The sequence below is a fragment of the Sciurus vulgaris genome, assembly GCF_902686455.1.
Source record: "Sciurus vulgaris genome assembly, chromosome: 1".
NCBI classification, from domain to species: Eukaryota; Metazoa; Chordata; class Mammalia; order Rodentia; family Sciuridae; genus Sciurus; species Sciurus vulgaris.
The window spans coordinates 88,557,130-88,570,266 of NC_136461.1; the positions used below are offsets into that span (position 1 = coordinate 88,557,130).

A 13,137-nucleotide genomic window follows, 5' to 3' on the forward strand; every position below is an offset into this window, starting at 1 on the left:
AAATCTTTTGAAAGCTACTGTGTACAAATTTTGTTTTAATTTACTCAACATGTTATACTCTTCCATTTTATCAGGTGAAACAAAATTATTTTTACACGCTTATGCATCACACCTGATACTTAAAGTGCTAGTATCTTGGTACTCAATGAGAAGATAGAGAATAAAGGAATTTTAGACCATCTTTGTATTAACCTAATTACAAATATATCTACTGTGTAAATATATTTCGGTTCAAAGTTTTCAAATTTGGCAGACGGTGTGCCAAACAGGGATATTTTAGCATTCCATCATTGTAAATAAATTATCTCATGTAATAAAGTTTAAACAATTTTATTTACCTAAAAATTTATTTATTCTTAATTGTAAAAGTCAAAATATCAAGTGTAAATAATAATATTAATAACATCCTTCCATTTAAAAAACCATCAGTAACAAGGGATACATATCTTACATATTAGAGAATTTGGTCATTTTATTATATATTTGAAAACTTAGAAAAATGGGAATTATTAAGAAGCCTTTCACCTGGGAAAATGTGAATAAAAAAGTATGAAGAAGGATTTTTTCTTCTGGTTCTTAAACCAATATATATTAAAAGTCATTAATTCATGTAATTAAAATTATACAGATCGAATGGTATTATAACTTTAAAGGGTGAGCATACTACTTGAACTGTAAGTTTTGAAAAGTAAATATAAAGTGTGAACACATAAATAGATGAGACAAAAATATAAACTTTTCTAATTTATTGTAAGTGAAGCTACATAGCAATGAACACACATGTATTAAACATTCAGTTAATCAAATATTTAAATATGAAAGAAAATCTTAAGAATAATTCAGAATGCCAACTGTAGTCCTGATGATTGTTACTCACCTTAAAAATGACGAAAAGCAAAATATTGAAAAACCAAAGACACAATTAGATGGAGCAACATACATAGAGAGCTAAAATGAGTAAGTGCTTCCAAGAGTAACAGAAGTGAGCACAACTCTACCCAAAGCTTGAAAGCCAGGGAATCTGCAGGCAACGCTCCACTTGCTCAGGAGTAATGGCTTTCTCTTGAGAATCTTCTCAGTAAAGACAGTGGTGGCATCAATGAGGATAGGCACCTGAGACCCAGGTGTTTCCACAGCTGAGCTTTCAAACTCATCACTGTTGAGCTCAGGAGGGTTCTTCACTTCAAGTAGAGTACCCAAATGTGCCTCTGAAAATAAAACCACAAACAGAAACTGTTACCTTCTATGACCCTTATATGACACACCTACTGAACCCAGAGGTTCACCAAATCAAGAAAGCAGCCTCGCACAACCAAGTCCAAGAATCCTGTGCATGTTATAGTGACCGATCCTTCCATTCTGCACAGCCGCTGACATATGCAGTACTGGTAATCCTGAGAGGAGGCAAGCACGCTTCCAATTTGTGAAAACATTCAGGAGAAATGGAAGGAGTTGACACGTGTAACTCCGGTTACGTAAGGCAGTAATACCACTGAGGATATTGGCAGTGCTTTTAGTAGGGAAGAGATCATAAATTCAGGCAAAATCAAAACAGAAGGAAAAAAAATGTGAAAGAGAAAAACGAGGGAAGAATCACCGCTGGAAATTTTAAAACCAACTGCGACGCTTGACTACTTTTATATATATGCATTATTACTAAATAACTACTACATATGGCTTACATATGGTGGATCCATCTGATGAACACAAAATTATGAATGTTCATGTGAAGAACTGTAAAATACTTTAATATTCTGGTCAGTAACAACTGGAAATAATTTACAAAGGAGGGGAGAGAGAGAGAGAGAGAGAGAGCGAGAGAGAGAGACAGAGAGAGAGAGACAGAGAGACAGAGAGACAGAGACAGATGACAGAGAGAGAGAGAGAGAGAGAGAGACAGAGAGACAGAGAGAGAGAGAGAGAGAGGGTGAGAGAGAGAGAGGTGTGTGTGTGTGTTAGAAAAGCAGATGCCCTGTTAGACACTGCAGGCAATCACTTTACTGGGGAGATGAATTGGATTCATCTGCAACACCATAGGAATACTCACTGGCTCCATTGAGGGCAGAGCTGACGTTAGTCTCATCTGATGGGGGAAGCTGTACTGAGTCAGATGAATGAGCATGAACAGAGGATGAAAAATACCCTTCACCTGGCACGAGGTCATCTTCTTTCTCCTCGGGCAGTTCACCATTGAGACTGCTGAGAGAGGGACAAATAGCACATGAAATCAAGATGGTTTAAATGCCAGGACCTCACCCTGGTCCTGATTCAAAGCTGAAGGGTGGAGGCCCAGGAGAAGGACCCCACCTTCAAAAAGGATCAAGAAAGAATTCTCAGCACATAGACATAGTTCAGGTGCCATGCAATGGGAGAGACACCAGTGGCCAGGGTAATGTCCACATAACAAGCTGATGGGCAATGGAGGCTCCACTCTACCTGTAAGGCACAGGCCACAGGGAGCACAAAATAAGAAACATAGCAGTGGGTCAACCTTGTGCGTGACTCATGTTGACAGCAACACAGAGCTGGCCAGTGAATACAGCCTGCTGTGTTGCAGAGTGCCAGAGAACTTGTGACTTCTGGAACTCTTTCTATCCGGTTTTTGATAGAATCCCATCTCTTCTTGATCTTTGTACTTATCTTGCTAAGGCATACCTGTCCGTGACCTCAGGCCATGAGTGTAGAAAGATGGTATGCCTCTAATTCCGATTCCAGAACTTACAAAGATAACAACTGATTGCTTTAAGGGAAAGAAGTGCCCAACGCTGACTGTGCAGGACCCCTTAGTGAGACTCCCTCTATCCTTAAGACAGAGAGAAAAGATGACCTTGCTACAGGACTCCATCGTACCGCAAACAGCAGTGTCTTTCTTTATCCTTGATCAGGAAACACGTGGCTACTTTTGACCTCATGGTCTAAACTCTCAGATCATCCTCAACCCTTTATTTTACCCTTTCTTATTATCCACAGATTATTTGTCGTTACCTGGAATTCAGTGAATCTTCCTCTTCATCGTGTTCATTTTCATGGTTCTCTGCAAACAATTCAAAAACATCCAAAAGTCACTAAACAGAGCCATTTCACCAGATCCAAGACAAGCCCATTGGGGTTCTCTGGTCACCTTGGCTAGACAGGAATAAGAACCTGCAGGGAACCTTGACGTTCTTCCCATGCAGGTCAGGAATGTGTACAGAAAGCCTGTCTTCGAAAATGCAGGGAGCCAAGGAATGAAGACAACTCCAGACCACTTGGCATCTGCCACCTAGAGTCCAAATGAAGTTCAGTGGTTGAAACCAGGGCTATTTCTCATCAGTGTTCATGCTACTCCTCTGTCTGTCCAAGACAAGAAGCCAGGATTAACTGAAATTCTGTTTCCCAAGGTGGGTCCAAAAAGGAGCCACATGCCAGTGACTTAGGAAAGACACGTTTCCAGAAGAAAGAGGCACTGGAGCAAGGGAAGTTGGCAAGAGAAGGCAAAAAGGCCTAGACTGTTTGATTCCAGGGAAGACAACTTAGTCTGAGAGATGCTCCTCAAAGGATTAGGAGCCCAATCCGGCTGGACTTTCCTGTGCCCTTACATGGAATATCAGGACAGCAGGTGGGGGAGCGGAGCAGAGTTCAGAGAGCAAACAGGAGATGGAGATGGAGAAGGAAGGGCCCAGTCAGGGTGGAAGCCCATGGAATTTAGAGGCAGGACTAGACAGTCTCCAGCTGCATTTGGAAACAACCAATGGTGAAGAGGAATCAGAGTAGAAGGAGCTACGGACTTATAGAGAGAGCTAACATGGGAAAGTGCTTCCCAGAGCCAAGAACAGATCACCACTCTACCTGAAGCTTGAAGGCCAGGGAATCTGCAGGCAATGCTCCACTTCCTCAAGAGTAGTGGCTTTCTCTTAAGAATCTTCTCACTCAGTATGGTGGACGCATCAACGAGGATAGGCACCTGAGACCCAGGTGTCTCCACAGCTGAGCCTTCACGCTCATCACCCTCGAGCTTGGGAGGGTTCCAAGCTTCAAGTCGAGTACCCAAATGTGCCTCTGAAAATAAAACCACAAACAGAAACTGTTACTTTCTATGACCCTTATGTGACATACCTACTGACCCCAGAGGGTCACCAAATCAAGAGAGCAGCCTCGCACAACCAAGTCCAAGTGTGCATGTTATACTGACTGATCCTTCCATTCTGCACATGCCGCTGACTTATGCAGTACTGGTAATCCTGAGAGGAGGCAAGCACACCTCTAATTTGTGAAAACACTCAGGAGAAATGGAAGGAGTTGACACGTGTAACTCCCCGTTACGTAAGGCAGTAATACCACTAGCGATATTGGCAGTGCTTCTAGTAGGGAAGAGATCATAAAAGTCAGGCAAAATCAAAACAGAAGGTAAAAACATGTGAAAGAGAACAACTAGGGAAAGTCACCGAGGGAAATTTTAAATTCCACTGCGACACTTGACTTTTTTTACATATATGCATTATTACTAAATAACTACTACATATGGCTTACATATGGTGGATCCATCAGATGAACACAAAGTTATGAATGTTCATGTAAACAACTGTAAATTAATTGACATTCTGGTCAGAAACAACTAGAAATAATATACAAGGGAGGGGAGAGAGACACGCACAAACTCAGAGACAGAGAGAGAAAAAGAGAGAGGGAGAGAGAGAGGTGTGTGTGGGTTTGAAAAGCAGAATGTCTTCTTAGACACCAGCAGGGAATCACTTTACTAGGGAGACGAATTAGATTCATCTGCAACACCATAGGAATACTCACTGGTTCTATTGAGGGCAGAGCTGACTTTAGTCTCATCTGATGGGGGAAGCTGTGCTGAGTCAGATGAATGAGCATGAACAGAGGATGCAAAATACTCTTCACCTGGCACGAGGTCATCCTCTTTCTCCTCGGGCAGTTCACCATTGAGACTGCTGAGATAGGGACAAATAACACAAGAAATCGAGATGGTTTAAGAAGCCAGGGCCTCACCCTGGTCCTGATTCAAAGCTGAAGGGTGGAGGCCCAGGAAAAGGACCCCGCCTTCAAAAAGGATCAAGAAAGCATTCTCAGCCCATGGACAAAGTTCAGGTGCCATGCAATGAGAGAGAAAGGGGGAGACACCAGTGGCCAGGGTAATGTCCACTGATGGGCAATGGAGGCTCCATTCCACCTATAAGGCACAGGCCACAGGGAGCACAAAATAAGAAACATAGCAGTGGGTCAACCTGTGCATGACTCATGTTGACACCAACACATAGCTGGCCAGTGAATACAGCCTGCTGTGTTGCAGAGTGCCAGAGAATTTGTGTCATCTGGAACGCTTTCTGTCCGGTTTTTGATAGAATCCCATCTCTTCTTGATCTTTGTACTTATCTTGCTAAGGCATACCTGTCCGTGACCTCAGGCCATGTGTGTAGAAAGATGGTATGCCTCTAATTCTGATTCCAGAACTTACAAAGATAACAACTGATTGCTTTAAGGGAAAGAAGTGCCCAACGCTGACTGTGCAGGACCCCTTAGTGAGACTCCCTCTATCCTTAAGACAGAGAGAAAAGATGACCTTGCTACAGGACTACATCACACCGCAAACAGAGTGTCTTTCTTTACCCTTGATCAGGAAACACGTGGCTACTATTGACCTTGTGGTCTAAACTTTCAGATCATCCTCAACCCTTTATTTTACCCTTTCTTATTATCCACAGAATATTTGTCGTTACCTGGAATTCAATGAATCTTCCTCTTCATCGTGTTCATTTTCATGGTTCTCTGCAAACAATTCAAAAACATCCACTAGTCAGTAAACAGTGCCATTTCACCAGATCCAAGTCAAGCCCATTGGGGTTCTCCGGTCACCTTGGCTAGACAGGAATAAGAACCTGCAGGGAACCTTGGAAGTTCTTCCCATGCAGGTCAGGAATGTGTACAGAAAGCATGTCTTCAAAAATGCAGGGAGTCAAGGAATGAAGAAAACTCCAGACCACTTGGCATCTGTCACCTAGAGTCCAAATGAAGTTCAGTGGTTGAAACCAGGGCTATTTCTCATCAGGGCTATTTCTCATCAGTGTTCATGCTACTCCTCTGTCTGTCCAAGATGAGAAGCCAGGATTAACTGAAGTTTTGTTTCCCAAGGTGGGTCCAAGAAGGAGCCATATGCCAGTGACTTAGGAAAGACACGTTTCCAGAAGAAAGAGGCACTGGAGCAAGGGAAGTTGGCAAGAGAAGGCAAAAAGGCCTAGACTGTGTGATTCCAGGGAAGACCACTTATGTCTTAGAGATGCTCCTCAAAGGATTAGGAGCCCAATCCGGCTGGAATTTCCTGTGCCCTTACGTGGAATATCAGTACAGCAGGTGGGGGAGCAGAGCAGAGTTCAGAGTGCAAACAGGAGATGGAGATGGAGAAGGAAGGGCCCAGTCAGGGTGGAAGCCCATGGAATTTAGAGGCAGGACTAGACAGTCTCCAGCTGCATTTGTAAACAACCAATGGTGAAGAGGAATCAGAATAGAAGGAGCTACAAACTTATAGAGAGAGCTAACATAGGAAATTGCTTCCCAGAGCCAAGAACAGATCACCACTCTACCTGAAGCTTGAAGGCCAGGGAATCTGCAGGCAATGCTCCACTTGCTCAAGAGTAGTGGCTTTCTCTTGAGAATCTTCTCAGTGAGGATGGTGGACGCATCAACAAGGTTAGGCACCTGAGACCCAGGTGTCTCCACAGCTGAGCCTTCACGCTCATCACCCTCGAGCTTGAGAAGGTTCCTCGCTTCAAGGTGAGCACCCAAATGTGCCACTGAAAATAAAACCACAGACAGTAACTGTTACTTTCTATGACACACCTACTGACCCCAGAGGGTCACTAAATCAAGAAAGCAGCCTTGCACAACCAAGTCCAATACTCGTGTGCATGTTATAGTGACCAATCCTTCCATTCTGCACATGCCTCTGACATATGCAGTACTGGTAATCCTGAGAGGAGGCAAGCACGCTTCCAATTTGTGAAACCATTCAGGAGAAATGGAAGGAGTTGACACGTGTAACTCCGGTTACGTAAGGCAGTAGTAATACCACTGAGGATATTGGCAGTGCTTTTAGTAGGGAAGAGATCATAAATTCAGGCAAAATCAAAACAGAAGGAAAAAACTTATGAAAGAGAAGAACTAGGGAAGTCACCAGTCGGAAATTTTAAATCCCACTGCGACACTTGACTTCTTTTACATACATTCATTATTACTAAATAACTACTGCATATGACTTGCATATGGTGGATCCATCTGATGAACACAAACTTCTGAATGTTTATGTGAACAACTGTAAAATACTTTGACATTCTGGTCAGTAACAACTGGAAATATTATACAAAGGAGGAGAAAGAGAGACAGAGAGAGAGAGAAAGAGAGACAGAGAGACAGATGAGGGACAGAGAGAGAAAGATGAGAAAGAGAGAGGTGTGTGTGTGTTTTATAAAACCAGATGCCCTGTTAGACACCAGCAGGCCATCACTTTACTGGGGAGATGAATTGGATTCATCTGCAACACCATAGGAATACTCACTGGCTCCATTGAGGGCAGAGCTGACGTTAGTCTCATCTGATGGGGGAAGCTGTACTGAGTCAGATGAATGAGCATGAACAGAGGATGCAAAATACCCTTCACCTGGCACGAGGTCATCCTCTTTCTCCTCGGGCAGTTCACCATTGAGACTGCTGAGATAGGGACAAATGACACAAGAAATCGAGGTGGTTTAAGATGCCAGGACCTCACCCTGGTCCTGATTCAAAGCTGAAGGGTGGAGGCCCAGAACAAGGACCCCACCTTCAAAAAGGATCAAGAAAGCATTTTCAGCACATGGACATAGTTCAGGTGCCATGCAATGAGAGAGAAAGGGAGAGACACCAGTGGCCAGGGTAATGTCCACATAACAGGCTGATGGGCAATGGAGGCTGCACTCCACCTATAAGGCACAGGCCACAGGGAGCACAGAATAAGAAACATAGCAGTGGGTCAACCTTGTGCATGACTCATGTTGACACCAACACATAGCTGGCCAGTGAATACAGCCTGCTGTGATGCAGAGTGCCAGAGAACTTGTGACTTCTGGAACTCTTTCTGTCCGGTTTTTGATAGAATCCCATCTCTTCTTGATCTTTGTACTTATCTTGCTAAGGCATACCTGTCCGTGACCTCAGGCCATGTGTGTAGAAAGATGGTATGCCTCTAATTCTGATTCCAGAACTTACAAAGATAACAACTGATTGCTTTAAGGGAAAGAAGTGCCCAACGCTGACTGTGCAGGACCCCTTAGTGAGACTCCCTCTATCCTTAAGACAGAGAGAAAAGATGACCTTGCTACAGGACTACATCACACCGCAAACAGAGTGTCTTTCTTTACCCTTGATCAGGAAACACGTGGCTACTATTGACCTTGTGGTCTAAACTTTCAGATCATCCTCAACCCTTTATTTTACCCTTTCTTATTATCCACAGAATATTTGTCGTTACCTGGAATTCAATGAATCTTCCTCTTCATCGTGTTCATTTTCATGGTTCTCTGCAAACAATTCAAAAACATCCACTAGTCAGTAAACAGTGCCATTTCACCAGATCCAAGTCAAGCCCATTGGGGTTCTCCGGTCACCTTGGCTAGACAGGAATAAGAACCTGCAGGGAACCTTGGAAGTTCTTCCCATGCAGGTCAGGAATGTGTACAGAAAGCCTGTCTTCAAAAATGCAGGGAGTCAAGGAATGAAGAAAACTCCAGACCACTTGGCATCTGTCACCTAGAGTCCAAATGAAGTTCAGTGGTTGAAACCAGGGCTATTTCTCATCAGGGCTATTTCTCATCAGTGTTCATGCTACTCCTCTGTCTGTCCAAGATGAGAAGCCAGGATTAACTGAAGTTTTGTTTCCCAAGGTGGGTCCAAGAAGGAGCCATATGCCAGTGACTTAGGAAAGACACGTTTCCAAAAGAAAGAGGCACTGGAGCAAGGGAAGTTGGCAAGAGAAGGCAAAAAGGCCTAGACTGTGTGATTCCAGGGAAGACCACTTATGTCTTAGAGATGCTCCTCAAAGGATTAGGAGCCCAATCCGGCTGGAATTTCCTGTGCCCTTACGTGGAATATCAGTACAGCAGGTGGGGGAGCAGAGCAGAGTTCAGAGTGCAAACAGGAGATGGAGATGGAGAAGGAAGGGCCCAGTCAGGGTGGAAGCCCATGGAATTTAGAGGCAGGACTAGACAGTCTCCAGCTGCATTTGTAAACAACCAATGGTGAAGAGGAATCAGAATAGAAGGAGCTACAAACTTATAGAGAGAGCTAACATAGGAAATTGCTTCCCAGAGCCAAGAACAGATCACCACTCTACCTGAAGCTTGAAGGCCAGGGAATCTGCAGGCAATGCTCCACTTGCTCAAGAGTAGTGGCTTTCTCTTGAGAATCTTCTCAGTGAGGATGGTGGACGCATCAACAAGGTTAGGCACCTGAGACCCAGGTGTCTCCACAGCTGAGCCTTCACGCTCATCACCCTCGAGCTTGAGAAGGTTCCTCGCTTCAAGGTGAGCACCCAAATGTGCCACTGAAAATAAAACCACAGACAGTAACTGTTACTTTCTATGACACACCTACTGACCCCAGAGGGTCACTAAATCAAGAAAGCAGCCTTGCACAACCAAGTCCAATACTCGTGTGCATGTTATAGTGACCAATCCTTCCATTCTGCACATGCCTCTGACATATGCAGTACTGGTAATCCTGAGAGGAGGCAAGCACGCTTCCAATTTGTGAAACCATTCAGGAGAAATGGAAGGAGTTGACACGTGTAACTCCGGTTACGTAAGGCAGTAGTAATACCACTGAGGATATTGGCAGTGCTTTTAGTAGGGAAGAGATCATAAATTCAGGCAAAATCAAAACAGAAGGAAAAAACTTATGAAAGAGAAGAACTAGGGAAGTCACCAGTCGGAAATTTTAAATCCCACTGCGACACTTGACTTCTTTTACATACATTCATTATTACTAAATAACTACTGCATATGACTTGCATATGGTGGATCCATCTGATGAACACAAACTTCTGAATGTTTATGTGAACAACTGTAAAATACTTTGACATTCTGGTCAGTAACAACTGGAAATATTATACAAAGGAGGAGAAAGAGAGACAGAGAGAGAGAGAAAGAGAGACAGAGAGACAGATGAGGGACAGAGAGAGAAAGATGAGAAAGAGAGAGGTGTGTGTGTGTTTTATAAAACCAGATGCCCTGTTAGACACCAGCAGGCCATCACTTTACTGGGGAGATGAATTGGATTCATCTGCAACACCATAGGAATACTCACTGGCTCCATTGAGGGCAGAGCTGACGTTAGTCTCATCTGATGGGGGAAGCTGTACTGAGTCAGATGAATGAGCATGAACAGAGGATGCAAAATACCCTTCACCTGGCACGAGGTCATCCTCTTTCTCCTCGGGCAGTTCACCATTGAGACTGCTGAGATAGGGACAAATGACACAAGAAATCGAGGTGGTTTAAGATGCCAGGACCTCACCCTGGTCCTGATTCAAAGCTGAAGGGTGGAGGCCCAGAACAAGGACCCCACCTTCAAAAAGGATCAAGAAAGCATTTTCAGCACATGGACATAGTTCAGGTGCCATGCAATGAGAGAGAAAGGGAGAGACACCAGTGGCCAGGGTAATGTCCACATAACAGGCTGATGGGCAATGGAGGCTGCACTCCACCTATAAGGCACAGGCCACAGGGAGCACAGAATAAGAAACATAGCAGTGGGTCAACCTTGTGCATGACTCATGTTGACACCAACACATAGCTGGCCAGTGAATACAGCCTGCTGTGATGCAGAGTGCCAGAGAACTTGTGACTTCTGGAACTCTTTCTGTCCGGTTTTTGATAGAATCCCATCTCTTCTTGATCTTTGTACTTATCTTGCTAAGGCATACCTGTCCGTGACCTCAGGCCATGTGTGTAGAAAGATGGTATGCCTCTAATTCTGATTCCAGAACTTACAAAGATAACAACTGATTGCTTTAAGGGAAAGAAGTGCCCAACGCTGACTGTGCAGGACCCCTTAGTGAGACTCCCTCTATCCTTAAGACAGAGAGAAAAGATGACCTTGCTACAGGACTACATCACACCGCAAACAGAGTGTCTTTCTTTACCCTTGATCAGGAAACACGTGGCTACTATTGACCTTGTGGTCTAAACTTTCAGATCATCCTCAACCCTTTATTTTACCCTTTCTTATTATCCACAGAATATTTGTCGTTACCTGGAATTCAATGAATCTTCCTCTTCATCGTGTTCATTTTCATGGTTCTCTGCAAACAATTCAAAAACATCCACTAGTCAGTAAACAGTGCCATTTCACCAGATCCAAGTCAAGCCCATTGGGGTTCTCCGGTCACCTTGGCTAGACAGGAATAAGAACCTGCAGGGAACCTTGGAAGTTCTTCCCATGCAGGTCAGGAATGTGTACAGAAAGCCTGTCTTCAAAAATGCAGGGAGTCAAGGAATGAAGAAAACTCCAGACCACTTGGCATCTGTCACCTAGAGTCCAAATGAAATTCAGTGGTTGAAACCAGGGCTATTTCTCATCAGGGCTATTTCTCATCAGTGTTCATGCTACTCCTCTGTCTGTCCAAGATGAGAAGCCAGGATTAACTGAAGTTTTGTTTCCCAAGGTGGGTCCAAGAAGGAGCCATATGCCAGTGACTTAGGAAAGACACGTTTCCAGAAGAAAGAGGCACTGGAGCAAGGGAAGTTGGCAAGAGAAGGCAAAAAGGCCTAGACTGTGTGATTCCAGGGAAGACCACTTATGTCTTAGAGATGCTCCTCAAAGGATTAGGAGCCCAATCCGGCTGGAATTTCCTGTGCCCTTACATGGAATATCAGTACAGCAGGTGGGGGAGCAGAACAGAGTTCAGAGAGCAAACAGGAGATGGAGATGGAGAAGGAAGGGCCCAGTCAGGGTGGAAGCCCATGGAATTTAGAGGCAGGACTAGACAGTCTCCAGCTGCATTTGGAAACAACCAATGGTGAAGAGGAATCAGAGTAGAAGGAGCTACGAACTTATAGAGAGAGCTAACATGGGAAAGTGCTTCCCAGAGCCAAGAACAGATCACCACTCTACCTGAAGCTTGAAGGCCAGGGAATCTGCAGGCAATGCTCCACTTGCTCAAGAGTAGTGGCTTTCTCTTGAGAATCTTCTCAGTCAGGATGGTGGATGAATCAACGAGGATAGGCACCTGAGACCCATGTATCTCCACAGCTGAGCCTTCACGCTCATCACCCTCGAGCTTGAGAAGGTTCCTCGCTTCAAGTCGAGTACCCAAATGTGCCTCTGAAAATAAAACCACAGACAGTAACTGTTACTTTCTATGACCCTTATGTGACACACCTACTGACCCCAGAGATTCACCAAATCAAGAAAGCAGCCTCGCACAACAATGTCCAAGACTCGTGTGCATGGCATAGAGACTGATCCTTCCATTCTGTACTTGCCTCTGTCATATGCAGTCCTGGTAATCCTTAGAGGAGGCAAGCACACCTCCAATTTGTGAAAACATTCAGGAGAAACGGAAGGAGTTGACACATGTAACTCCCAGTTACGTAAGGCAGTAATGCCACTAGGGATACTTGAAGCACTTTTATTAGGGAAGAGATCATAAACTTCAGGCAAAATCAAAATAGAAGAAAAAAACTTATAAAAGAGAGAACTAGGGAAGAATCACCCCTGGAAAATTTTAAATCCCACTGCAACCCTTGACTTCTTTTACATATATGCATTATTACTCAATAACTACTACATATGACTTACATGTGGTGGATCCATCTGATGAACACAAAATTATGAGTATTTATGTGAAGAAGTGCAAAATACGTTAATTGATTTTATGGTCAGTAACACGTGGAAATAATATACAAAAGGGGGGGAGAGAGAGACAGAGAGCGTGAGATAGAGATAGAGAGAGAGACAGAGAGAGAGAGACAGACAGATGAGAGTGAGAGAGAGAGAGAGAGAGAGAGAGAGAGAGAGAGAGAGAGAGAGAGAGAGAGAGAGATGTGTGTGTATTTGAAAACCAGATGCCCTGTTAGACAGGCAATCACTGTACTGGGGAGATGAATT

The 13,137-nt window shown here is 44.0% G+C and overlaps 1 protein-coding gene across 23 annotated transcripts in view; it reads right to left on the minus strand.

The window, feature by feature from the left end:
- Positions 1 to 389: 389 nt before the first annotated feature.
- Positions 390 to 13,137, minus strand: part of LOC306644014 (uncharacterized protein) — a 55,961-nt gene continuing 43,213 nt past the window's right edge. For 14 of the 23 annotated variants that reach the window (XM_079110483.1, XM_079110486.1, XM_079110475.1 and 11 more), the window contains 13 exons: positions 12,142 to 12,351; positions 11,281 to 11,329; positions 10,333 to 10,484; positions 9,362 to 9,571; positions 8,501 to 8,549; positions 7,553 to 7,704; positions 6,582 to 6,791; positions 5,721 to 5,769; positions 4,783 to 4,934; positions 3,829 to 4,038; positions 2,986 to 3,034; positions 2,048 to 2,199; positions 391 to 1,208 (listed from right to left, as the gene is read on the minus strand). In XM_079110483.1, the coding sequence (XP_078966609.1) occupies positions 949 to 1,208; positions 2,048 to 2,199; positions 2,986 to 3,034; positions 3,829 to 4,038; positions 4,783 to 4,934; positions 5,721 to 5,769; positions 6,582 to 6,791; positions 7,553 to 7,704; positions 8,501 to 8,549; positions 9,362 to 9,571; positions 10,333 to 10,484; positions 11,281 to 11,329; positions 12,142 to 12,351 (1,904 nt within the window). In that variant the 3' untranslated portion in view covers positions 391 to 948. Of the gene's footprint in view, positions 1,209 to 2,047; positions 2,200 to 2,655; positions 2,799 to 2,985; positions 3,035 to 3,828; positions 4,039 to 4,782; positions 4,935 to 5,720; positions 5,770 to 6,581; positions 6,792 to 7,552; positions 7,705 to 8,500; positions 8,550 to 9,361; positions 9,572 to 10,332; positions 10,485 to 11,280; positions 11,330 to 12,141; positions 12,352 to 13,137 lie in introns of all 23 variants that reach the window. The other 9 variants (XM_079110476.1, XM_079110497.1, XM_079110493.1 and 6 more) reach the window with 9 other exon arrangements.